Genomic DNA, 25,389 nt, shown 5'->3' with positions numbered 1-25,389 from the left:
TTGGTGCATTTGTCAAAATGAAGAAACCAACATTAGTACATTAAGACCAGACTATTCAGATTTCACCAGTTTTTCCGTTTTTCTGACTTCTCACTGTGTCTTCTCATGGTGGAAGGAGATAGGGAGCTTCATAGGGTCTCTTTTATGACAGCACATCCCATTCATGAGGGCTCCACCCTCATGACCTAATCACCTCCCAAAGGCCCCACTTCCTAACACTATCACACAGGCATTAGGATTTCAACATATGAATTTGGCTGGGGCGGTGGCGGGGGTGGGGGGGGGGGACGACAACGCACATTCAAACCATAGCGCTTAATCTTTCCTTGTTTTTTAAGCCTTGGCAATTTTGAGGAGTACCTATAAGGTATTTTGTAGAATGTTCCTCAATTTGTGTTGGTCTAAGGTTTTTCTTAAATTCTTCTGGGGTTATGGTCTTTGTTTTAAGAATGCTACCTAGATGAAAGGCCTCCTAATCTCATCACAGCAGGGGCTACATTAAATTAAGATGACTTGTATGGTGACTAACATAACATAATAAAATAAAATAAATAAAAAGATGACTTATCTCTGGTGATACTTTGATGACTTGTGTAAGGCAGTGTTTGACACGTTTCTCCACTGTGAAGTTACTGTTTTTCCCTTTTCATACCCTATTCTTTGGAGGCGTTTCATTAAGTCTGGTCCACTCTCAGGGTAGGGAGGAGTGAAAATTAAGCTCTGTCTCCTGGAGGGACGAGTATCTACACATACTATTTGGGATTCTTCTATGAGGAAGATTTAATCATTTACATCAGCATGGATTCATGAATATTTATTTTATACTCTGAGTTCTAAAAAATATTATTTATTTTGTGGCTCAGATTGTTCCCACTTTGGCTATGGGTTGCTCTTTAATGTTGGCTCCTGTGTCCCTCTGACATGCCTTCATCCTTTTTTGGTTTTGGGGTATTTTACTTTCCAGCACTGTTCTTGTATTTTCACTACCCTAACCAAGGTGCCCTGGTTCTAAATGGTATTTGGAAAGCGAGATCTGGGCAGTGAGGGTACTCATTGCTTCTGGGATGTCATTAATTTTAGCACCTCGGCAGAGAGAGCTAAGTAATATACATATGTATGCTAAACCATGTACACACCTATCCATAATTATTTCTGTATCTATCCATCTGAGTAAACATTAGTATGAACATGAGTTCATACTAATATCTCAGGCTCTAATCCCGCATCCGATGATTTATTTTTCCCTTCCCTTCTTGCTTATCTGTAAATTCCCTATTTGACAGTGTAAGATCTGGTTCCCACAATTCACCATCCACTTACCTAAGTCGTTCAGCTCCCGTATACATGTAAAGCAAGTTCAGAACTGTACCCCCATGAAAAAATTTACCAACTGGAGTACAGTATACAGTTTCTTTTGCTTTTAACCTTATAGTTTTCTATTAAAATTTGGTTTTCTAGGTCAGCTTATATTTTTTCCCACCTCCTTGCATCATTTGTAATAAGTTTATTTCTTTTGCATATAGACGTTCAGTTGTTTCAGTATAATTTGTTGAAAAGGCTATCTTTTCTCCATTGAAATGCTTTATACCTTTGTCAAAAATGAGTTGACTGTATTTGTGTGGATCTGTTTCTGGATCTCTTTTCTGTTCTTTTATTCTTTATGTATATTCTTTAGCCACTACCACCTGCCTTTGATTGCTGTACCTTTATAGTAAATCTTGAAATTGGGAAATGTGAATCCTTCTACTTTATTCTTTTTCAGAATGATTTGGCTATTCTGTTTTCTTTGCCTTTTTATATAAGTTTTAGACTAATCTTGTCAATGTGTACAAAAAAAAAAAACTTGCTTAGATTTTAATTGGGATCATATTGAATCTACAGATCAAATTGGAGAATTAACAACTTTGTTAACAACATTGTTTCTTTAGTCTATGAGCATGGTATATCTCCCCATTTATTTAGATCTTTGTTTTATGAGTGTTTTATAGCTCTTCACATATCTTGTATATGTTTTGTTAGATTTATACCTACATCTTTTTTGGTGCTATGATAAATGATGCTTTTTTTAAATTTCAAATTCATTTTTTTCATTGCTGGTATATAGAACACAGTCCATTTTTTGTATGTTAACCTTGTATCCTGCAACCTTGCTAAACTCACTTATTAGTTCTAGGCATTTTTTTTGTAGATTCTTTGGAATTTTCTACAAGTTCTCTGCCAATAAAGGCAGTTTTCTTTCTTCCTTTCTGATCTATATGCCTTTTATTTTTCTTGCCTTATTGAACTAGCTAGGAATTCCAGTGCAAGGTTGAATAGGAGTAGTGAGAAAAGACATCCTTGCCTTGTTCCAGATCTCAGGGGGAAGTTTCATTCTCTCATCTTTACTGTCATGTATGTCCTGTATTTTACTTTTATATATAACATAAATACCCAATACCTTGTTACTTTTATTGCTTTAAACAATTGTGTTTTAGTGTAACTAAAAATAAGCTGGAGGCACCTGGGTGGCTCATTCAGTTAAGCATCCAGCTCTTGATTTCGGCTCAGGTCATGATCTCAGAGTCATGAGATTGAGCCCTGTCTTGGGCTCCATGCTGGGTGTGGAGCCTGCTTAAGATTCTCTCTCTCCCTCAAATAAATAAATCTTAAAAAAAAAAAAAAAAGCTGAAGATTATAGTTTTTCATTTCTTTCATTTCTGGTGCTCTTTATTTCTTTGTGTAGATCTAAGATTGTAACCTATATCATAGTCCCTCTGCCTGAAAAACTGCCTTTAACATTTCCTGTAGGATAGGTCTGCTGGTAGTGAATTCTCTTAGTTTTCATTTGTCTGAGAAAGGTTTTGTTTCTCCTTCGCTTTTTTTTTTTTTTAAGAGCACATGAGCAGGGCAGGGAGAGAGGGAGAAAGAGAACCGACTTAACCAAATGAGCCACCCAGGTGCCCCTCTCCTTCACTTTGGAAGGTATTTTCACTGGATATAGAATTCTGGGTTGATAGTTTTCTTTCAACACTTTACCTATGTCATTCTGTTGTCTTCTTGCTTACCTGGTTTCTGACAAGTTTGCTGTAATTCTTATCCTTGTTCCTTTATTGTAGGTGTCTTACTTGGGTTGCCAGTTCTGTAGACTGGACATCTGAGATCAGGGTGCCATCATGGTTGGTTTCTGGTAAAGGCTCTGATCCTGGCTTACAGATGGCCACCTTCTCACTGTGTCTTCCTGTGACCTTTGCTAGTGAGAAAGGGAGTACATGAGCTCTCTGGTGAGTTAAAAGGATACTAATTTCACCTTTAGGACCTATTTTACCTCAGTTACTTCCTTAGAGGCCCCATGTCCAAAAATAGCCACGCTGATTGTTAGGACTTCAACATATGAATCCAGAGGGGGTTATAAACATTCAGTCTATAACAGAAGGTAAGGTGGGTTCTTTTCCCCCAGCTGCCTTCAAGATTTTTTTCTGTCTTTGGTTTTCAGCAGTTTGAATATGATATGCCCAAATGTGATTTCTTTGTTTTTTCCCCTGGTTGGTGGTCTCTAAGTTTCTTAGATATGTGGCTTTGTATCTGTCAGTAATTTTGGAATATGTTTACCCATTATTTCTTCAAATATTTCACCTGTCCCATTCTTTTTCTTCTCCTCCTGGGATTCCAGTTGCAATGCTTGCATTACACTATTAATACTATCCCACAGCTCTTGGATGCTCTGTTATGTTTTTCATTCTTTTTTCTCTTTGCCTTTCAGTTTGTGTAATTTCTCCTAATTGAACTTCAAGTTACCTGATTCTTTCCTTGTCTCTGTCAAGTCTAGTGATGAGCCGTTTGAAGGCTCTCTTCATTTGTTACTATGTTTTTTTATTTTTTAGCATTTTTCATTTGACTCTATTATAGTTTCCATATCGCTGTTAAAATTACATATCTGATCTTGAATGATGACTACCTTGCCCATTAGAGCCTTTAATATTATTATAAGTTATTTAAAAATTAAAATTCCCGGGGCGCCTGGGTGGCTCAGTCGGTTAAGCGTCTGCCTTCGGCTAAGGTCATGATCCCAGAGTCCTGGGATCGAGCCCCGCATCGGGCTCCCTGCTCGGAGGGAAGCCTGCTTCTCCCTCTCCCACTCCCCCTGCTTGTGTTCCCTCTCTCGCTGTGTCTCTCTCTGTCAAATAAATAAATAAAATTTTCAAAAAAAAAAAAATTAAAATTCCCTCTCTGGTAGTTCCAAAATCTCTGTCATATCTGAGTCTTGTTGTAAAGATTGATTTATCTTTTAGACTGTGTTTATTGCTTATCTTTTGACATGTCTTTGTTGTTGCTGTTGTTGAAACCTAGGCTTGTTGTACAGGGCAATAGAAACTGAGATAAGTAGGCCTTTAGTGTGGAGATTTGTGTTAATCTAGCCAGGAGTTGGACTACATTTCAAGTTTGTTGTTGCCATGGTTACCGTTGCTGAGGTTTGCTATTACTATGAGCACCATAGACTTCAATTTACACTAGCAACTTTGTTTTTGTCTCCTTTTTTGGCTTCAGGTCTTTCCTTTGTGCTGTTCCCCAGGGAGAGTCTGTCTCTTTTGCAGGTCTCTCACTTGTACTCCACTGTTATTACTGGAGGTTTGTCTGCATGCTGGTGGGTTATGGATGAGGGGAAGCACTCTATAACATTCTCATTAAATCTCAGTCTTTGGAGTGCGCAGTATTGGGCAGTCAGAAGAATATCTGCTCCTACTCCTCTGTTCCCATCTTTTAGTATCCACTGGCTCAGTCTTTAACCTTAAAGTCCTTCCCTCTGTGAAAGGAAGCCCTTCCCCCCATCTGCAGTAGCATTCCACTAGTGTCCTCAGGTGGGGCCACTTACAGATGAAGGCTTTTGTTTTCCAAGGGAGAATGGTCTGGGCAGATTTTACAGTGGTTGCTGTTCCTCTCCACCAGCCAGAACTGTGGTAGGAACTTTATCTCGATTCTCCCTGATCCTCTCTGTGAGAGCCTGCAAAAAAGGTGGGAACTCTATGGAGTTCCTAGAGAAAAAGCCTGCAAAAAGGCAGGAACGTCCCTATGACTATGACCCCCAGATAAAATACAACTTCAGTCCATAACAGTAGACAAAAAGACTTTATCACATAGACTAGTTTCCATTTAGTAAATGTACAAATTGATGGTGTTTGGGCTTTTTTGCAAGCGCTTCAGATCTAAAATGCACTCGGTGGGGTGCCTGGGTAGCTCAGTTGGTTGAGTGTCCCAACTCTTGGTTTCAGCTCAGATCATGATCTTGGGGTCGTGGGATCGATCCTCACATCAGGCTCTATGCTGGACATGGAGCCTGCTTAAGATTCTCTCTCTCTGGGGCGCCTAGGTGGCTCAGTCGGTTAAGTGCCTGCCTTCGACTCAGGTCATGATCTCAGGGTCCTGGGATCAAGCCCCGCATCGGGTTCCCTGCTTGGCAGGGAGCCTGCTTCTCCCTCTCCCTCTCCCTCTGCCTGCCACTCCCCCTGCTTGTGCTCACTTGCTCCCTCTCTTTCTGTCAAATAAATAAAAAATCTTTTAAAAAATTAAAAAAAAAAAAAAAAGATTCTCTCCCTCTGCCTTACGCCACCCTACCCACCACTTGCATGTGCTCTCTCTCTCAAAAAACAAAAATGCACTTGGCAATTACCTCCTTTGCTTCTGGGCAATCATGCTCTGCATAGTATATTTCTCCACCCAGTTTATCATCGGGTCTTTTTCCATCTGATGCATCATATTCTGCACCGGTGATTTTTTACCTCCTTGTATACTTTATATAGCCATTCCCAGTAAGCAGTCACCAAGGCCATGGCAGCATTATTCCTCTGGACATCAAAAAGATAATGACACTTCTGAGCCAGTACCTGCTATGACTTCTCTGAATAGTCACATCACGGATGTGTTTGATGGGAGCCTGCTTCACCTCTTCTAGTTGGGCATTGTTTTACTCATTAAGTTTATTTGTTTATGGTGTGCAGTACCATATTTTCTAATTATATAGATGAGGTGCCAATATGGTAGAGAAGTTCCCTAGGGCAATCACATGTATTTCTTTGGATAGAAAATTCAAGATAAGGCCTTTAACATGTTTTAGGATAAGGGAACTGGAAGAATTCCTCAGGGATAAGCTCATGACAAATTTGTCCTCCATATTCAGGAAGTGGTTCAGGGTTAAGACATGGCTGCCCTCTATGATCCTTGTTACCGACAATTCCCCTGGACCTAGAAGTGCTGCATTCTTCAGAGGGGGGGGCCACTCTAGCCATGGCAGGAAGTACCACCTGGGACAGCATGGTCATTGATGTGCAAGTGTGTTTTAGTGCTCCTGTGGCCCTGATAGCCTGTCCGATGTAGCAGTATGATGGCCTCACGCAATGACCTTTTGAAAATAAAAATCTAAACTCCTCTTAAATCCCATTGCTCAGCGGGGAGCCTGCTTTCCTCTCCCTCTGCCGCTCCCCCTGCTTGTGCTCTCTCTCACTCTCTCTCTGTCAAATAGGTGGGTAAAATCTTATATATATTAATTTATATATATATATATATACGTGTGTGTGTGTGTATAAAATGCTGTGTAATACAAAATTTTGGCTCAAGCAGATCTCTGTTAAATGTTTTCCTTTCTCTTTTTTCATGGAAAAGTAGACATAAAAGAAGGCTATTTTTCCTCACTCCATCGGAAAATGGATTTCCTTTGGAGCCTACACCACCAGCCACAGAGTTCTATTTCTAGGAAAATAGTTACACTGTAACTTAGGTGTGCATGTGAACAGGGTTGGCCAGCCTGAGGATCTCTCCAAAGGCTTATTATCTGTGTTAGATTCCTGTCTGTAAGTCACAACTGCTGTCTCAGTGCTACAGGAACATTTCAATGGATGTGAAAATGGCTACTTTCTGTTTTCACCCCCCACATAACCCTCAGCTGTACTTGTTACTCATAAGAAAATTCTTGTAAATAATTTTTATTTCTGGCCGTCCAGTTCAACATCTCAGGTGTCTGAAATGAAGATTACAAAGATAATTTGGGGTTAGTGCTTTAGAGAATGTGGACATTTCATCTTGAGGAACTTGTACTGAAACAGGTAGTTTGGATTGGAAGATCAGGGCAAATCTCCCTTCCATAGTAGAAATGTTCCACTGCGTGCTCTCATTTTTTTTCTCACAGAAGACTCAGCCATTAAGTAGCTTGTCAGAATCAGCCAATTCACCACACTTTTCCTGAAGTGAAATTGCGGCGGCCGGGGGAGGGGGGGGTAGGAGAAGCTTAAATGTTTTTGTATTTATATTACATAAATGACAACTATTGTGAAGACAGTCTGAAGTATTTGCTTTGCTCTTGTGACTTTCATAAGGGGTATCACTTGCTACCACTCACCATTTTTAGGTAATTTTTTTCTCTCACTTTTATTATAGCCTACTTTTATTAAAAATAGAAAAATTAGGGCGCCTGGGTGGCTCAGTCGTTAAGCGTCTGCCTTCGGCTCAGGTCATGATCCCAGGGTCCTGGGATCGAGCCCCGCATCGGGCTCCCTGCTCAGCGGGAAGCCTGCTTCTCCCTCTCCCACTCCCCCTGCTTGTGTTCCTGTTCTCGCTGTCTCTCTCTGTCATATAAATAAATAAAATCTTTAAAAAAATAGAAAAATTAAAAAATGGTATCTCTACAGTAAACATTACGCTTCTGTCATCTTTCTCAGTCAGCCCCTCAAAGGGTACATTCTTCTTTGAGGAGCATGGGGGCTGTCTTTTCTCAGGGTATTACCAGAAATGGTTAATCCTTCTCAAAGGAGGGAGGGCTGCCTAATGATCATGAAATACTTTTAACTTTTTTCTGGACTTATTTTATTTGTGCATCACTTTTAAAAAGAGCACAGCGTAAGAATGTTATTCTAGGCTTTTAATGCAGTATGGAGTATCTTTAAATTTAAATAGGGTTATTTACATATAAATCTCTATAATCTAAATGAAGGGGCTGTATTGCTAGGTTTCCCATAATAATGAGGGAGAAATATTGATTGCTCTCCTAACTAGATACTTTACTTTTTAGTAACAGAGTGAGATACAAATCATCTGTGAACAACACTGAATATATCTAAGACTATGTATAGCACTGATTCTTGTAGTACTCATGACCACCTTTTCCTCACCCACTTGGCAGAATTGTTTCCTTTAATGCTCCAGAGTTCTGTTACCATGATTAGCACACTGTTTAGTGGTTATATGTTCAAATTAAGTTAATTAGCTATTTGTTGATATGAAATTCATTAGTGTTTTGGTCATGGCACTTTTACTTATTTTTTCAGTTTTTCTGAGGTATAATTTACAAAATTGTAAGGTACTTAAAATGTACAACAGGATGGCTGCTGGGAAGATGGTGGAGTAGGATCACCCTGGGCTCACCTCTTGCCACGTGGCTGCCTAGAGAGCACCCACATCGGCATACATAACCCAGAAAGCAGCCCAAAAACTGGCAGAACAGACTCTCCACAGCCCGGCATAGACAAGAGGCCACAGTGAAGCAGATCCACCCCCTCCGATCGCTCTTGGCAAGATCCCATCAAAGCAGTGCCACAACCCTGGAAGTGTGCATGCAGCCCAGACAAGGGTCAGCACTACTCCAAAGTGAGTCCTGCCCCAGGAAGAGGGGAAGATAACCACACACCAGTCTGACTGTGACCCCAGCGGTGGGCTGGGGGCAGGCAGCTGGTCTGTCTGCAGGCCCCACCCACCAACAAAAGCTTTTCAGGGGACAACACAGGGAAAGTGCCTGCAGTTTGGTGCTACTGCATCTCTGGCAAGCACCTGGTCTGACTCAACTCAAGCCCAAGGCAGCCCCGGACCGGCCCACTAACACCACGGAGACCAGACTCTGCCCACAACAGGCAGAGAGCCATCACAGGCTGGACTGAAGGCAAACACATCCCAGCCACAACGGTAGGACACCTCTGGAGCAACACATGTATAGGAGACACCCCCTGAAGCACCACTTTCTGGTGAAAAGGAGACGTTGCACTACAGGACCTCTTCATAAAGCCACTACTTTCAAGTACAGTTGACGTAGCTGACTTTCCTAACACAGAAAAACAGACACAGCAATAGACAGAATGAGGAGACAGAGGAATATGTCCCAAATGAAAGAGTGGAAAAAAATCAGAGCAGTAGACCTAAGCAAAATGGAGATAAGTAATATGTCTGATAGAGAATTTAAAGTAATGCTCATAAAGATCTCATTGGACTTGAGAAAAGAGTGCAGAACTTCCATGAGACCCTCCACCAAGAGATAGGAGATGTAAAAAAAAGAACCAATTAGAGCTATTGGACTCACTAAATGGAAATAAAAATAGACCACCTGGAATAGCAAACAAGAGGAAGTAGAAGAACGGATCAGCCACCTGGAGGACAGAGTAATGGAAAGTAATCAAGATGAGCAGATGAGAGGGGAAAAAAATACACAAAATGAGAATAGACCCAGGGAACTCAGTGACACTGTCAAGCATAACAGTCGCATGATACGGATCCCAGAAGGAGAAGAGTGGGAAAAGGGGGAAGAAGATTTGTCTGAAGAAATAATAGCTAAAAACTTCCGGAATCTGGGGAAGGACAGAGAAATCCAGATCCAGGAGGCACAGAGAGCCCCCAACACAACCAACCCAAAGAGGTCTGCACCAAGACACAAAGTAAATAAGATGGCCAAAAGTAGTGAGAGAGAATTTTAAAAGCAGCAAGGGGAAGGAAAGCAGTGATATACAAGGGAAACCCCATATGGCTGTCAGTGGGTTTTTCAGCAGAAACTACAGGCCAGAAGGGAGCGGCATGATCAATTCCGACTGCTAAAAGGAAAAAATCTACAGCCAAGAATATTCTATCCAGCAAGGCTTTCATTTAGAATAGAAGGAGAGAGAGAGTTTCCCAGAAAAACAAAAGTTAAAAGCAAAACCGGCCACATCCTGTCACACATGCCATCAGCCTGTGGGTCCCAAATTCACAGTCCAGCCACCCTCCTGCCCGAGTCAGCATGCCCAATGCCAAGTCAACATGCCTTCACCTCAGATTGCCAGGGGCTCAAACTGACACACTTCCCCACAAATTCCAGCCCCTATGCTCAAGTTTGTGCACAGAAGTGGGCATAATTATAACAGCAGAATGAAGCAACCCAAACAGTGTCACTATTTCTGTGGAATATAGAATGGATAAAAGGTGTGTGCTAGGCTGAGAACATCTCCAGCAAGCACATCAAAGAACAATACATACAGCATGATTCTGGCTAGTAAAAAAAATAAATAAATAACCTGGGAAGAATAAAACAAGATGAAATCAGAGAGAGAGAGACAAACCAAAAGAGACTCTTAAGCATAGGAAAGAAACTGAGGGTTGCTGGAGGGGAGGTGGGTGGGAGGGATGGGGTAACTGGGTGATGGGCATGAAGGAGGGCACGTGATGGAATGACCACTGGGTGTTTCTATGCAACTGATGATCACTGAACTCTACCTCTGAAACTAATAATACACTATATGTTAATTAATTGAATTTAAATTAAAAGAACCCCCCCCCAAAAAAAGTACAACAGGATGATTTGATGTACTTATACATTGTAAAAGGATTCTCACCATTGGGTTAACACATCCGTCACACACCTTTGTGTGTGTGTGTGTGTGTGTGTACACTTAAGTTCTCTCTTAGTAAATTTCAGTTATAAAATATAGTATTAAAAACTACAGCCACCATGTTTTTTACACTTCAGGTCCTCAGACTACATTCATCTCACAACTAAAAGTTTGTACCCTTTTTCCAGGCTCTCCCTATTTCCCCCCTTCCCCTCAACCACTTGCAACCACATTCTACTCTCTGTTTCTTATGAGTTCAACCTTTTTTAAAAAAAAATAAAGATTCCACATATAAGTGATACCACCTAGTACTTGTTTTTCTCTGGCTTATTTTACTTGGCATAATGAGCATGATGTCCTTAGGGTTCATCTGTGTTGTCAAAAATGGCAGGATTTCCTTTTTTTGAGGCTAAATAATCTTCCATTGTATATATATACACCATATTTTTAAATTCATTTATCCATTGATGGAAACTTAAGTTGTTTCCATATCTTGGCTACTGTGAATAATGTTGCAATAAACATGGGAGTACAAATATCTCTTTAGATAGTGATTTTGTTTCCTATGGATACATACTCAGAACTGGGATTGTTGGATAATATGGTAGGTCCATTTTAAATTTCTTGAGGAACCTCTATACTGTTTTCCATAGGGGATGCACCAGTTTACATTCCCAACAGCAGTGCACAAGGGCTCCCTTTTCTCCACATTCTTGCCAGCATTTATTTGTCTTTTTGATAATAGCCATTCTAACAGTTGTCAGGTGATAGATACCTCATTGCATTTCCCTGATGATTAGTGATATTGAGTAGCTTTTCATGTACCTGTTGACCATTTGTATGTCTTCTTTGGAAAAACATCTATTCAGGTTCTTTACCCATTTTTTAAATGGGTTATTTGGGGTTCTTTTGCTATTGAGTTGTATAGGTTCCTTGTGTATTTTAGGTATTAACCCTTTATCAGATATGTGGTTTGCAAATATTTTGTTCCATTCCATAGATTACCTTTTCTTTTTGTTGATGGTTTCCTTTGCTGTGCAGAAGCTTTTTAGTTTGATGTAATCCCACTTGTTTATTTTTGTTTTGTTGCCTTTGTTTTAAGGTGTTCAATCCAAAAACTCATCTCCAAGTCCAGAGTCAAAGAGCTTACCTACTATGTTTTCTTCTAAAAGTTTTAGTTTCAGGTCTTACATTCAAGTCTTTAATCCATTTTTAGTTGCTTTTTATGGATGGTGTAAGATAAAGGTCCAGTTTTATTGTTTTTGCAGGAGGCTACCCAGTTTTCCCAGCACCATTTATTGAAGAGACTTTCCCCCTTTGTATATTATTGGCTCCTTTGTTGAAAATTAATTGACCATATATGCATGGGTTTATTTCTGGGCTCTCTATCCTATTCCATTGATCTATGTGTCTTTTTTTTAATGCCAGTACTATACTGTTTTGCTTACTGTAGCTTTGTGATATAGTTTGAAATCAAGAAATATGATGCCTCCAGCTTTGTTCTTCTTTCTCAAAACTGCTTTGGCTATTCAGGATTTTCATGGTCCCATACGAATTTTAGGATTGCTTTTTTTATTTCTGTGAAAAGTACCATTGGAATTTTGATAGGGACTGCAATGAATCTGTAAATTGCTTTGGGTAGTATGGCCATTTTAACAATATTAATTCTTCCAATCCATGAGCACAGTGAATCTTTCCATTTATTTATTGTTCTGTGAAAAGATTCACAACAGGTGTGTTTTGGTTTTGAAAAGGAAAGAAAACTTTATTATTGTTAATATAGAAACCTAATAGGAACAGAAGAGGAAAGAAATCTACACATAGATGAAGGTAATAGTAGGCAAGAAATGAGAATAAGGCAAAGTTACATCAAATTGGGTACTTAACAACATCCAACCTCATTAGCTGGGGAAGCCCCGTGGAAACAGCTAGGCTGGAGTCCCAATTGAGAGGTCTGGGCAGAGCATCCTCCCCTCAGGTGAGACTTCCAACTGACAATATTTACAGGGCATATAACAGGGTTTGAAGTTAAACATTTGTTTGTCTACGTGCAATTTGGAGCAAGCTGCATTTCTATGTTATCATGTTTTTATGTTTTCAAGGAGCCTGGGCTATATGTGTCTGCCTCCCTGCCTGGATTCCATTCTAGGGAGCCGATGCAGCCTGGAGCAGGAGGGGATGTGAGACAAGATTTATAGATCTTGGCATCCAGAACAGAAGGGCCAGTTCTGACCTGGAGGCCAGATAATATATTTCAACAGCCGGGCTCCCAAGGTTATTCACACATCACAAGTCTCACAAACAACATTCCTTAGCCTGCCTACGTATGTGCAGGTCTAGGTGGCTGGTTATGCAGTACAAATCACAGAAAAAAAATCTATCCATATAGAACATTTGTGTCTTCTTCAGTTTTTTCACCTATATTTTATAGTTTCCAATGTACAGATATTTTACTTCCTTGATTAAATTTTATTCCTAAGTAGTTTTTTCTCTTTAATGCTATTGTAAATGGGATTATTTTCTTAATTTCTCTTTCTAATAACTCATTATTATGTATAGACGTGCAATTGATTTTGTATACTGCAATTGTACTAAATTCACTTATTCTAACAGTTTCTAGTGGAGTCTTTAGGGTTTTTGATATATATCATGTCATCTGCAGAGAGAGACAATTTTACTTCTTCCTTTCTAATTTGGATGTCTTTATTTCTTTTTCTTGCCTAATTGCTCTTACACTTCCAACACTATTTTGAATAAAATTCGTGGGCATCCTTGTCTTGTTCATAATATGAGAGGAAGATCTTTTCAATGTTGGGTGTGATGTTAGTTGTGAGCTTCGCAAGTATGGTCTTTATTATGTTGAGATACGTTCCTTCTATACCCAATTTGTGGAGAGGTTTTATCATGAAAGGATGTTGAATTGTGTCAGATACTTTTTCTGCATCTATTGAGATGACCATAGGATTTTTATCCTTCATTTTGTAACATGGGAGTATCACAGTGAGTGATTTGTGGATGTTGAACCATCCCTGCATCCCTGGAATAAATCCCACTTGATCATAGTGTATGATCCTTTTAATGTACTGTTTGATTTGCTGATATTTTGTTGAGATTTTTTGCATTTATGTTCATCAGGGATACTGGCCTATAATTTTCTTGTGTCCTTGTCTGGCTTTGGCATCAGGGTAATATTGGCCTTGTAAAATGATTTAGGAAGTGTTCCCTTCTCTTATATTTTTTGGAAGAGTTTAAGAACTGGTATTAATTGAAATATTTGGTAGAATTTACCAGTGAAGCCATCTGGTCTTGAACTTTTCTTTGTTGGAAGGATTTTGATTAGTTATTCCATCTCTTTACTAGTAATCGGTCTGTTCAGATTTTCTAATTCTTCATGATTCAGTCTTAGTAAAAGTTGTATGTTTTTAAGAATTTATCCATTTGTAGGTTATTTAAGTTGTTGGTATATAATTGTTCATAGTAGTTTGTTATGATCCTTACTATTCCTGTGTTTTCTCTTTCATTTCTGATTTTATTTAAGTCTCTTTTTTTCTTACGTCTAGCCACAGGTTTGTCTATTTTATCTTTTAAAAAAGACAGGTCTTAGTTTTTTTTTTTTAATCTTTTCTATTGTTCTCTTATCTCTTTTTCCTTTATTTCTGCACTTATTTCATTCCTTCTGCTAACTTTGGGCATAGTTTCTTCTTCTAGTTTGTTGAGATGTATAGTTAGGCTGTTTGAGATCTTTCGTTTTTTTCTAATGTAAGGGTTTACTGCTATAAACTTCCCTCTTAAAACTGCTTTTGCTGCATCTCGTAAGTTTTGGTATATTTTGTTTCCATTTTCCTTTGCCTGGATGTTTTTTGATTTCCCCTTTTGATTTCTTCTTTGACTCATTGATTGTTTGTAAGCATGTTGTTTAATCTCCATGTATTTGTGTGTTTTCCAGTTTTCCTCTTGTAATTGATTTTTAATTTCATAACACCATGGTTGAAAAAGATGCTTGATATGATATCCGTTTTTTTCAATTTATTAAGATTTGTTTTGTAGCATATAACATATGATCCGTCCTGGAGAATGTTTTATGTACACTTGAGAAAAATGCATATTCTGTCGTTGTTGAATGAAATGTTCTGTATATGTCTGTTAGGTCCATCTGGTCTAACATATAATTTAAGTCCAATGTTTCCATAGTGATTTTCTGTCAGTGTGATCTATCCATTGTTTAAAGTGGGTTATTTAGGTTTCCTACTATTATTGTATTGCTGTCTAGATCGCCCCTCAGAATGTTAGTATTAGCTTTATGTATTGAGGTGATTCAAAATTGGGTGCATAATTTTTTTTATTAGATGAACTCATTTGATAAATTAGGCAAAGAAAAATATATGCAACTGAGTAAAAAGAAGCACATTCTCATACTACTTGAACACACAGCAGTGGTCAAAAATAATGAATTGTGGAATGGATCCCAAGATTTAATGCAAAAAACACCCTGTACAGAAAACTTCAGGCTTCTAACTTCACTGAATCCAGTACTAAACATGCTTCCTTATATTCCTCAGCTTCTTGCAAGTCTTCCTCTCTCTACTAACTGCAAAAGATCAGTATATGTGGCTTCCAACCTGTGCTGGCAATCTGGGATCATTATGCAGGACTCTTGCAGGATCTCTGCCTGCTTTTTAATTGGATAATTTTCACCATCTTCAGCTTTCATTTTTTTCAATCTTCTTACTGTTTTGCTGCTTTTTCATGCATAATTTTTCTTTGACCAATCGCTTCACCATGCCATTTTGCTGTTTTCTAGCTCTTTTGTAGTTCCTATATTCCTTTCTTCCTCTCTTGCTTTCTTTGTGATTTAATAATTCTCTATAGTGTTATGCTTTGATTACTTTCTCTTAATCTTTTTTTGCTTATTTACTATAGGTTTATGCTTTGTGGTTACCATGAGGCTTACATAAGGCATCTTGTAGTTTTAACAGTCTGTTTTAAGCTGATAACTTCAAATGTATACAAAACCTCTACATTTTTATACTCCTGTTCCCACACTTTGTGTATGATGTCACAATTTACATCTTTTTTTTTAAGATTTATTTATTTATTTTAGCATGAGTGGGAGGGGCAGAGGGAAAGAGAGAGAATCTGAAGCAGACTCTGCTAATGTGGAGCCCAACGTGGGACTTGATCTCACAACCCTGAGATCACGACCTGAGCCAAAACCAAGAGTCAGATGCTCAACTGACTGCAGCACCCAGGTGCCCCACAATTTACATCTTTTATAGTGTGTATCCATTAACAAATTATTATAGTTGTTTTAATTAATACTTTTGTCTTTTAACCTTTATACTAGAGTTATAAAAGATTCACCTACCACCATCACCATATTAGAGTATTCTCAATTAAACTATTTATATATACACCTTTACCAGTGAATTTTATAGTTTCATGTTTTTATGTTACTAACTAGTGTCCTTCACTTCAACTTGAAGCCCTTTTCTAAAAAAAGATTTATTTATTTGAGAGAGTGCACGAGTGGGGAGTGGGACAGAAAGAGAGGAGGCGGGGAAGCAGACTCCCAATGAGCAGGGAGCCCATTGCGGGGCTGGATCTCAGGACTCTGAGATCATTACCTGAGGCAAAACCAAGAGTCGGACACCAAGAGTCGACAAAACCAAGAGTCAGACACCTAACTGACTGAGCCACCCAGGTGCCCCTTGAATTAGTCCTTTTAAGGGTTGGGTATGACATAAGGCTGGTCTAGTGGTAATGAATTCATTTAGCTTTGGTTTGTCTGGAAAATCCTTTTATCTCTCCTTCAATTGTGAAGGACATCTTTGCTGGGTAGAGTATTCTTGTTTGGCAGGTTTTTTCTTCTAGCACTTTGAATATATCATCCCACTCCCTCTGGCCTGCAAGGTTTCTGCTGAAAAACTTGTTGATTGTCCTGTGGGAATGCCCTTATATGTAACAAGTTGCTTTTCTCTTGCTGCTTTTATGATTCTCTCCTTGTCTTTAACTTTTGACAGTTTAATTGTCTTGGTGTGTGCCTCTTTAGATTCATTTTGTTTGGTATTTTCTGGGCTTCCTCGATGTGGATGTCTGTTTCTTTCCCCAAGTGAGGGAAGTTTTCAGCCAGTATTTCTTTGAGTAAGCTTTCTGCCCCTTTCTTTCCTCTGGAACCCCTGTAATGCATGTATTTGTACCCTTGATGGTGTCCCATCAGTCCCTTATGCTATCTTCATTCTTTTTTCTTTTTCCCCTAATTGGATGAATTCTCTGCTCTGTCTTTAAGTTGGCTGATCCTTTCTTCTGCCTGATATAGTCTGCTCTTGAACCCCTTTACTGAATTTTTCAGTTCAGTTACTGTATTCTTCAGCTATATAATTTATGTTTGGGGTTGGGTTTTTTGTTTTGTTTTTTTTTTGTATGTCTTTGGTGAAATTCTGTTTTTGTTCATGCATTGCTCTCCTGACCTCAGTGAACATCTTTATGATCACGGTTTTTAACTGTCTATTGGGTAAATCATTTATTTCATTAAGATTGGTTTCTGGAGATTCATCTTGTTCCTTTGTTTGGAAGATATTCCCCTTTCTCTATTTTTCTTGACTCTTCCTGTTGGTTTCTGCACGTTAGATAAAGCAGCCACCTCTCCTAGTCGTTACAGAGTGGTCTCATGTGGGAGATAAACATTGTCAGTCAGCCTCGCCTAGGTTCTTGGTTGTCTCTCAAACCTTTGTGATCATCCAATCTGCTGTCCTTGTTCTTAGCTCCCAGTAGTTGAGCTGTACCAACACCTGCCAGTGTTCCAAAGGGGAGAATCTCAGTCAGCACCTAGATGTAAGCTGATTAAAAACTGTACCCTCAGGCAGCAGCTGGGAATGTAGGTAACTAAGCCCCTTCCAGGGAGAAACTATGAGATGTGTTTTGCCTGCTCCCTCTGCACTGAGCCCAGTATATAGCCACAAGGGGAGAGGGGTGCTCCTACATCCATTTAAAAATTGCTTCTTTGTTATAGTCCTGTAGGACTTGTGAATGTAAGCTCCATTGGCTTTCAGAGCCAGGCAAACCAGGGTCCCATCCCTCAAGTGGTAATCATAAATGTTGGGTGACCAGATTGTGTCCAAGCTCCTTCCAGAGAGATGCCTGTGGTTTGGTTTTATCATTGGAATGAGCTAGAGGGAGAAGGCAGGGGAAGGGTCCATTGGGCATTTCCTTTGGAGAGGACCACAGCCAACCCCTAAATGTGTGCTAAATAAGAAGCTGGACCCTCAGGCATTAGCTTATAAAGTATACAGTCAAACCACTTTCAGAGAGTGGGAGATGGGCATGTTTGTCTGCTCCCTCAGGGATGAGCCCTAGGGGGATAGCCATAGGGAGTGCGCACACATCCATTAAGAACCATTTCTTTGTTTTCTATTGTTTTATGTATCTCATGGACACAAGCCCCAGTGGCTTTCAGAGCCATTCATTTTAGCCATTCATTTAGGTTGTTTTAAAAGAGGAGGTGCTAGGTGTGCAGTCCAAACCCTTCATTCCTCAGAGAGAAGCTCCAAATTGGGAATTCCCTCCCTGTTGTATGGTGCTGTGCTAGGGATGGGGTTTATGTCAAGAGTGTGTTTCAGCCTTTCCTACCCACTTTGATGTGGGTATTTCCCTGATAGGGAAGAGTCACTCAGCTAGTTTCTAGATTTCTTTCAGAGGGAGATGCTCCATTTGTAGCTATACATTGAATGCATCCAAGGGAGGAGGGAAGTCCAGGACCTCCTATGTCACTATCTTGGTCCCTCCTCAGCATTTTTACTTTTTAATTTTTCCCAGAAAGAACTAGAGAAGCAGAAGAGAATTAAGAGGAACCAGCAGCTGGAAGCAGTAGCCAAAGAACATTATGAAAGGGTATTGCTAAGAAAAAAAGGCCTGGAGCCTTGGAAGAGATTGAGAATGCAAAGCAAGCAAAACATCCAGGTACAGTGTCACATACTTCCTCCCAAAATTACAGAATGGACTTTTTTTATTTTATTTTATTTATTTGACAGAGAGAAGGACAGCAAGAAAGGGAAACACAAGCAGGTGGAGTGAGAGAGGGAGAAGCAGGTTGCCCGCCGAGCAGGGAGCCCAATGTGAGGTTCGATCCCAGGACCCTGGGATCATGACCTGAGCCGAAGGCAGAAGCTTAATGACTGAGCCACTCAGGCGCCCCAAAATGGACTTTTCAAGTGGCATAAACATCCAATTAAGATTTGAGGGTTGTTTGGTGATTTAAAAGCCAAAAATATAAGTTAATTGAGTGTATATGTATTTCTTTGTTTTGGGTAAGAGTTCAGATTTGGTCTTCAAGATGGAGAAAGATTTCTATAACTGGATAGGTTGGGAACAAAATGAGTAGATTTTTTATTAAAAGACTTTCAAAGTAAGATGAATAGAGGCCTCTCTCAATTTTAGCCATGTTTGTCATAAAGGAAATAATTACCATAAAGTATTAGGTTTCTGTTTCAATAAAGCTGCATAACAAACAGCCCTCAAAAATCAGCAGCTTCCAATTTAGGCATTTATTTCTTACACATCTATGGGCCAGCTGTGGATTACATTCAGGTCTCTCCACAGCCTCTTTCTGACTTCAGCAGTAATTCGGTCCATGCTTTTCACCTGGCAAATGTCTGTTGTGCAACAACTAAACCCAATGACGTAAACCCATACGATACCTCTGCCTGTATCAGGTCCATTGACATTTCATTGGCCAAAGCAAATCATAGAGCCAAACTCAAGGTCATTAAGGGGAGGAAAAGGTTCCATCTACTTCACTGGGAAGCATTGTGAAATCACATACAAAGAGTAGGGATATATAATCCTATTATAGGGAACAATAACCTACTCTGCCACACAGAGATATATAAAATCAAATAACATGAAACTTCAAACTTACCCAGTACATAGGGCAGGGCATTCTAAACTAAATGATCAGAAGCTCAAAATAGATGAAATGTTATTTTTAGAATTCTGTATAAAAATAAGCACAGTAATCTATTCTAGGTATGACAACTCTTACTTACACATTTGGCCAGGTTAATATTGAAAAGTAAAACTAGCATTTTGGGTTATGAAAACCAAATAGCATAAGAGTCCCACTAAATTGAGTAATGCTGCAGATTATACCTCTGGAAACATGACGTAGGCTCCCTGCCTATTCGTTCTTCATTCTTTGTTCTCTTCCTGTTTTTCATACTTTCTTTTTACCTTCCCAAAATGCCCTTCCCATTGTTTTTTCTCTGTCCCTGATTTTTTGTCCTCAGCCTCCTTACCAACGGTTCTGGAATTACTGAGTATTCCAAACAGGCTGAGGAAGCCCATTTGTGATGATCAGGCCTGAGGGCAAGAGGATCCATCTGTACCCCAGGCCATTGCTATTTTGCTGTGGCTTTTTCCTCGTAATGAAAGGGGAGGGCTGACTCTCTAGTCTTCTGAGTGAAGAAGAGCATCCTGTTGCTCTCAGCTCCCTCCTTGAATCACTCCGCTCTCTGCTTTCATGTCACACGTACTGATGCTGACCCTCCCGCCTCCCTCTGACAAGGATTCTTGTGGTTACATTTAGGGCTCTTGCATATCATGCAGGATAATCTCCCCATTTTACGATCCTTCACTTAATCATATTTGCAAAATCCCTTTTACCACCTAAGGTAACATTTACAGGTTCCAGGGATCAGGACGTGGCCATCCCTTGGGGCCACTATAAAGTCTATCACAACAAGATAATAGAACTGTAGAACATTAGCAGTCCTCACCACCTCTTTCCATTTGTAATAAGGGCACTGAGCCTTAGAGAGGAGAACTGACTTGCTTAAAGTCACATAGCATATTGGTTACAAAGCTAAAGTGTAGCGAGCACCTGTGAACATAGCCCAGGAACGTGGCCCAGTTCTGGCACACCGTTAAACTATGTAAGAATCAGAGGGTTTATGTAGATGGCAACCACCAGTTGAAAGTTAAAAAATAAAAAGAAGTAGGGCGCCTGGGTGGCTCAGTTGGTTAAGCGACTGCCTTCGGCTCAGGTCATGATCCTGGAGTCCCGGGATCGAGTCCCGCATCGGGCTACCTGCTCAGCAGGGAGTCTGCTTCTCCCTCTCCCGCTCCCCCCTCTTGTGCTCTTTCTCTCTCTCACTCTCTCTCTCAAATAAATAAATAAAATCTTTAAAAAAAATAAAATAAAATAAAATAAAAAGAAGTAAAAGGAAAAGTTCTGGAGGACAGTAAAAGGAAGGGGTAGCTTCTTTACCCATCTGAGTTGGCTTCCAGGAAGGGATAGAAAAAAATTAAGAAAGGTCCAGTTAAACAGTCCCTGCCTTGTTTGTAACATTTTTTTTTTAAGATTTTATTTATTTATTTGAGAGAGAGAGAAAGAGACAGAGAGCATGAGAAGGAGGAAGGTCAGAGGGAGAAGCAGACTCCCTGCTGAGCAGGGAGCCCAATGCGGGACTCGATCCCGGGACTCCAGGATCATGACCTGAGCCGAAGGCAGTCGTTTAACCAACTGAGCCACCCAGGCGCCCTTTTTTTTTTTTTTTTTTTTAAAGATTTTATTGTTTGTAACATTTTTTCGGAAGAGTTATTTAGCATTTTCCCTTAAACTCATGTGTACTATAGGATATTTAATCCAAAAACCATTTTCAGAACTTCCGTGAGACCTTCTGATAATCTTTTTCTTCCTGGTTCTCTGTTTTCCCAGAGGACAAAGAGCAAGGAGCTTAGGAGACTCCCCTTGCCTTTTGGCTCCCAGGCTGGGATGAGTCAGGCCAGACAGCAGTCTCAGGTGCCACAGTGGCCTCCTGGATGGTCATTTTGGCCAATAAATTGGACTGTTAAGAGATTCACTTGGATCATTCCCATTCATGGTGCTGGCTGGCTAGGCAAGGCTTAGAAAAATGTGTGATTGCCTGGACAGGATTGAGAGAGAAGGGTTTTTCCCTCCTGCCTCTTAAAAAAATAGAACAGTTATCTTTTAAAATTCATAAACTCTGAGTTACATGTTTATTTTGATAGAATGATGCTCTGTCTGAACCTTTTAAGTTGGTAAGACATTTAATTATTCATCATGTTGTTTTCCTATCAAATGGTTTTGTGGTTTATTGATAATGTCTAAATTTCAATGCTGGTGACAGCATACTATAAAACTAATTGAAAGTATTGGCATTTCCCCAATTAGACGGTAGTTAAGTACATAATAGAGAGGTTTATTATGGAGTTGCTGTCCAAGCTCCAGGAGAAGAAACTGAGAATATCATCAGCTACGCACTTCAAAACTTGACGCAAGTGAAATAATGGCTTTGGAGGTTTATTCCATTTTCCTAATAACCAGCCAGTCGCTGTGGTCTTTGGGGAGTCAGCGCTGAAAGGCTGTGCATCTAAAACCCCCCTAAGATAGGGTCAGTAGTCAGAGCTCTTAAGACATAGTCTGAATGCCCTTAAGATTTTTCCCTCTGTAACTGCCTACATGTAGTTTATAGCATCATTTGCCAAGGTGATGTGTATTTCCTTAAATGATTAAACATGTAAGGAATAATTTCCTTTTCTTATTTAAAAAATTGTTCAGGTGGCCGAAGAACATCACTCTTTGGCTCTACAGAGAAAATGCCTGCTGTCCTGGTTCCAGTATAGTCAGGAAATCCTGGCTAGGAACACAGCCCGGGCTGATCAACTCTATTGCCAAATATTGCTTAGGAGAGTTATCCGGAGCTGGCTACAGGTAAGGCCACAGAGAAGGAAGCTTTAAATACATGTCTCTGCTCAATCCTATGTAAGAAAATGACATGCAATCCAGATGTCCATAACCATTGTTTTTTCAAGAACAATATAGAATAGTCAATCCAGTTCCTTGCTTTGAAATGAATATGAAAATGTCAAATCAATTCTTTCTTAGTATAAAACATTTTTCACAGAGGATCCATAAACTGTAATGTATCATTACATCAGCTTTTGTTTTTATACTCATTTCTTGTTTCTTGTCCCATAATTGCTCAAGTAATTTTGCTAGAAACCTACCCCTCAGGCTTAGAACTGTTTCCACTCCTCTGGCTCCATTGTTTTTTTTTTAATACATTGCAGAGGATATTATCTTGGCTGCCATGTTATCTTTTTCTCTTTATGCCCCCAGTGTCCTTTGTTCTTTTGTATTTGTTGCAGTTCTCTTTTGTACTGTTTATTTGCTCTAATTCTTTGTCTATGATATTATTTGTCTCACTTCTATTCCCGTCCTCATCCCCAGTACCTGACTGATTTGGAGGAAGAAGTACAAAAACTGTGGGTGCATTTTCTTCAGAAGAAGATATTCAGGGCCTGGTTTAACATGGTCAGGGAGGCCAAGATCGATTCCCAGAACAAGCGTGAGATTGCAGTGGAACATCATGACAGGTGAGTTTCCGATCTCTGAGAAAACTCACTCAGACTTCACAACTCTTCCGCAGTATATTCTATGCCCGGAATACGGCTGAAAGATGAGGTAGGGGCTGGGAGAGCTGGGTACTCAAAGATATACCAGACAGCGGGGAGAGTCCCAGCTCACCCACTGGCTATGTGGAAACCCCTGGCACTCTAAGGTCCCCATCTTAAAAGGGGGAGGAGGAGGATGCCTGCCCTTCCTGCCTCACAGGGGCTGTGCAGAGGGTAAAATGATGAGAAATACATGAATCACACCTGAGCAAAGTGTACTGTCTACTTTACTAGTCATACAGGTTTATCTTTGAAGTTCAATTGTTTTTAACATTTGTTGTGAAATATAACACAAATATAGAAAATACTTAAATCATACAGATACAGCTTAATGAATTACTGTCAAGTGGACACCCATGTCACCACCACTGAGGTCAAGAAATAGGACACTGCTGGCCCCTAGAAATCCCCACGGGCTCCTTCCCAATTACAAGCCCTGACCTTCCCTCATAAAGGTAAACTGTTCTCTTGACTTTTATAATGAGCATGTCCTTGGGTTGCTTTTCACTTTGACCTAAGGATGCAGCCTTCAAGGCTCTAATTTCGTGTTGCCTGGTTTGGAACCGTATGTAAGCGGAATCATGGTGTATGTCATACTAATATTTATAATACAGTGATGTCTTATTTAATCCAGTGTCCTTGGGGAATAAGCTATTCTATATATGTATTTTTCTCGGATTTCTAATTTTAAATATTTTGGATAGAGATGTCCTAAATTTCATTACATACTTCCCCTTGCGAGTAAACAAACGATCTCTGTTTCAATGATCAGTAGTCATTGCTTATGAGCACGACGTGGTGGGCATATGCCTCCAAGCTCGGAGGCAGGAAGACTGTAGTTTAGGTGGAGGAGGGACCCCTTCCTCACTACACCCAGATTGATTTTTGGTTGCTTTGTTTTCATTTGTGTGTATGTGCCTGTGCTAATGTCTGGTGTTATGAAAGTGTTCCTCCTCTCTGACCGCTGAGGTGCCACCGCCGCCAGCAAACCCCGCTCACCCTTGCTTGCTTTACACATTACTAAAATCTGCGGGCTGGGAAAACGATAAGCAAGTTGATTCTGATTTGATCTAGAAGAAAATAAGCAATGAGTGAGGGTACTCAGAGGACTTGCCTTTGAATAAATGCTTCACTTTGAAGGTTGAAGTTTGAGACTCAGGCTCTGTGTGACCCTGGACAGATAACCTTTCAGAGCCTCCCCATTCCTCTTTTGGAAAATGAGGATAACAACAGAACCAATCTTAGGGCGTTGTTGAGAAGACTAAACAGGGTAACACAGTACCTCACTCGACACATGCTCAGCCCCCAAATAAGAGCTACGTTTTGTGTACTGTCATTGTTCAAGTGTTGTTATTAAACATCCCGTCTGCCCACCTCTATTTTCTTTCTGTTTCTCAGCTGCCGTGTACAGACTGAGAGACTCCCTGTGGCGGCTGCCCAATGCAGCACAGGACAGCTAGACAGGGCTTTCGCACACGCCAGAGAGGAGGGGGCCGGGTCAGGAATTCCACTGTCGGCAGGCACACTGAAGCTACAAGCAGGTCGATTGCCCGAAGTACACAAAGAACAAATGGTGGGGCCTGGGCTCGAAGTCAGGCTTTCTGACTCCAAACCGTTCTCTCCTTGCTGTAGCCCATCTCCTTCCCCAGTTTTCTAATTCAGTCCCATCTGTAAACTGTAAGATACAGTAGTAAGAGGGTAGTCCTATTCAGGGTTTGAAGTTAGGAATGAAGTATGGGAATCCATGCATTCAACAAGAAATAAATTCTCAGCCAGTGTCTAGTTGATATAAAAGCATCACCAAGGGGCGCCTGGGTGGCTCACTCAGTTGGGTGTCTACCTTCCGTTCAGGTCATGACCCCAGGGTCCTAGGATCGAGCTGAGCCCTGCATCGGACTCCCTGCTCAGCAGGGAGTCTGCTTCTCCCTCCCCCAACTCATGCACTCTCTCTCTCTCTTTCTGTCTCTCACACTCACTCTCTCAATAAATAAAATCTTTGAAAAAAAAAAAAAAAAAAAAAAGCATCCCCAAGACCTCATAGCTTCCATTTTTGCTCCGTTCTCCATGGCCAGCCACACTGGCCAAGTGTCCCTCAGACAGACCTCATGGCTTCTTCGGAGCATTCACACAACCTGGATCAGTGTGCCTCCCTGACCACCCCGTCTCCATATCCCTGTCTATCCACTGTCCTGCCCTGTTTTCTTCATAGCACTGTAGACTCTCTGAAATTACACATTTTATTGTTTACACATTTATTGTCTGTCCCTCCCAACAGTAGACGCACCACGTCTTGCTCACTACTGTGTTCACAGGGGGTGACAATGCC

General features: G+C 40.3%; 1 protein-coding gene and 1 pseudogene across 1 annotated transcript in view; one reads left to right on the top strand and one right to left on the bottom strand.

Moving 5' to 3' along the window:
- CCDC191 (coiled-coil domain containing 191) overlaps positions 1-22,989 on the top strand; it is an 82,501-nt gene extending 59,512 nt beyond the window's left edge. Inside the window, exons 14-16 of the mRNA XM_044919722.1 lie at positions 18,405-18,548; positions 22,168-22,320; positions 22,840-22,989. Coding sequence (XP_044775657.1) covers positions 18,405-18,548; positions 22,168-22,320; positions 22,840-22,989 — 447 coding nt within the window. The remainder of the gene's footprint in view (positions 1-18,404; positions 18,549-22,167; positions 22,321-22,839) is intronic.
- LOC110582394 lies at positions 5,641-6,287 on the bottom strand (annotated as a pseudogene).
- Positions 22,990-25,389: the final 2,400 nt, after the last annotated feature.

The sequence above is a fragment of the Neomonachus schauinslandi genome, chromosome 1, assembly GCF_002201575.2.
Source record: "Neomonachus schauinslandi chromosome 1, ASM220157v2, whole genome shotgun sequence".
NCBI lineage: Eukaryota > Metazoa > Chordata > Mammalia > Carnivora > Phocidae > Neomonachus > Neomonachus schauinslandi.
This window is presented reverse-complemented; position numbering and strand designations above follow the sequence as displayed.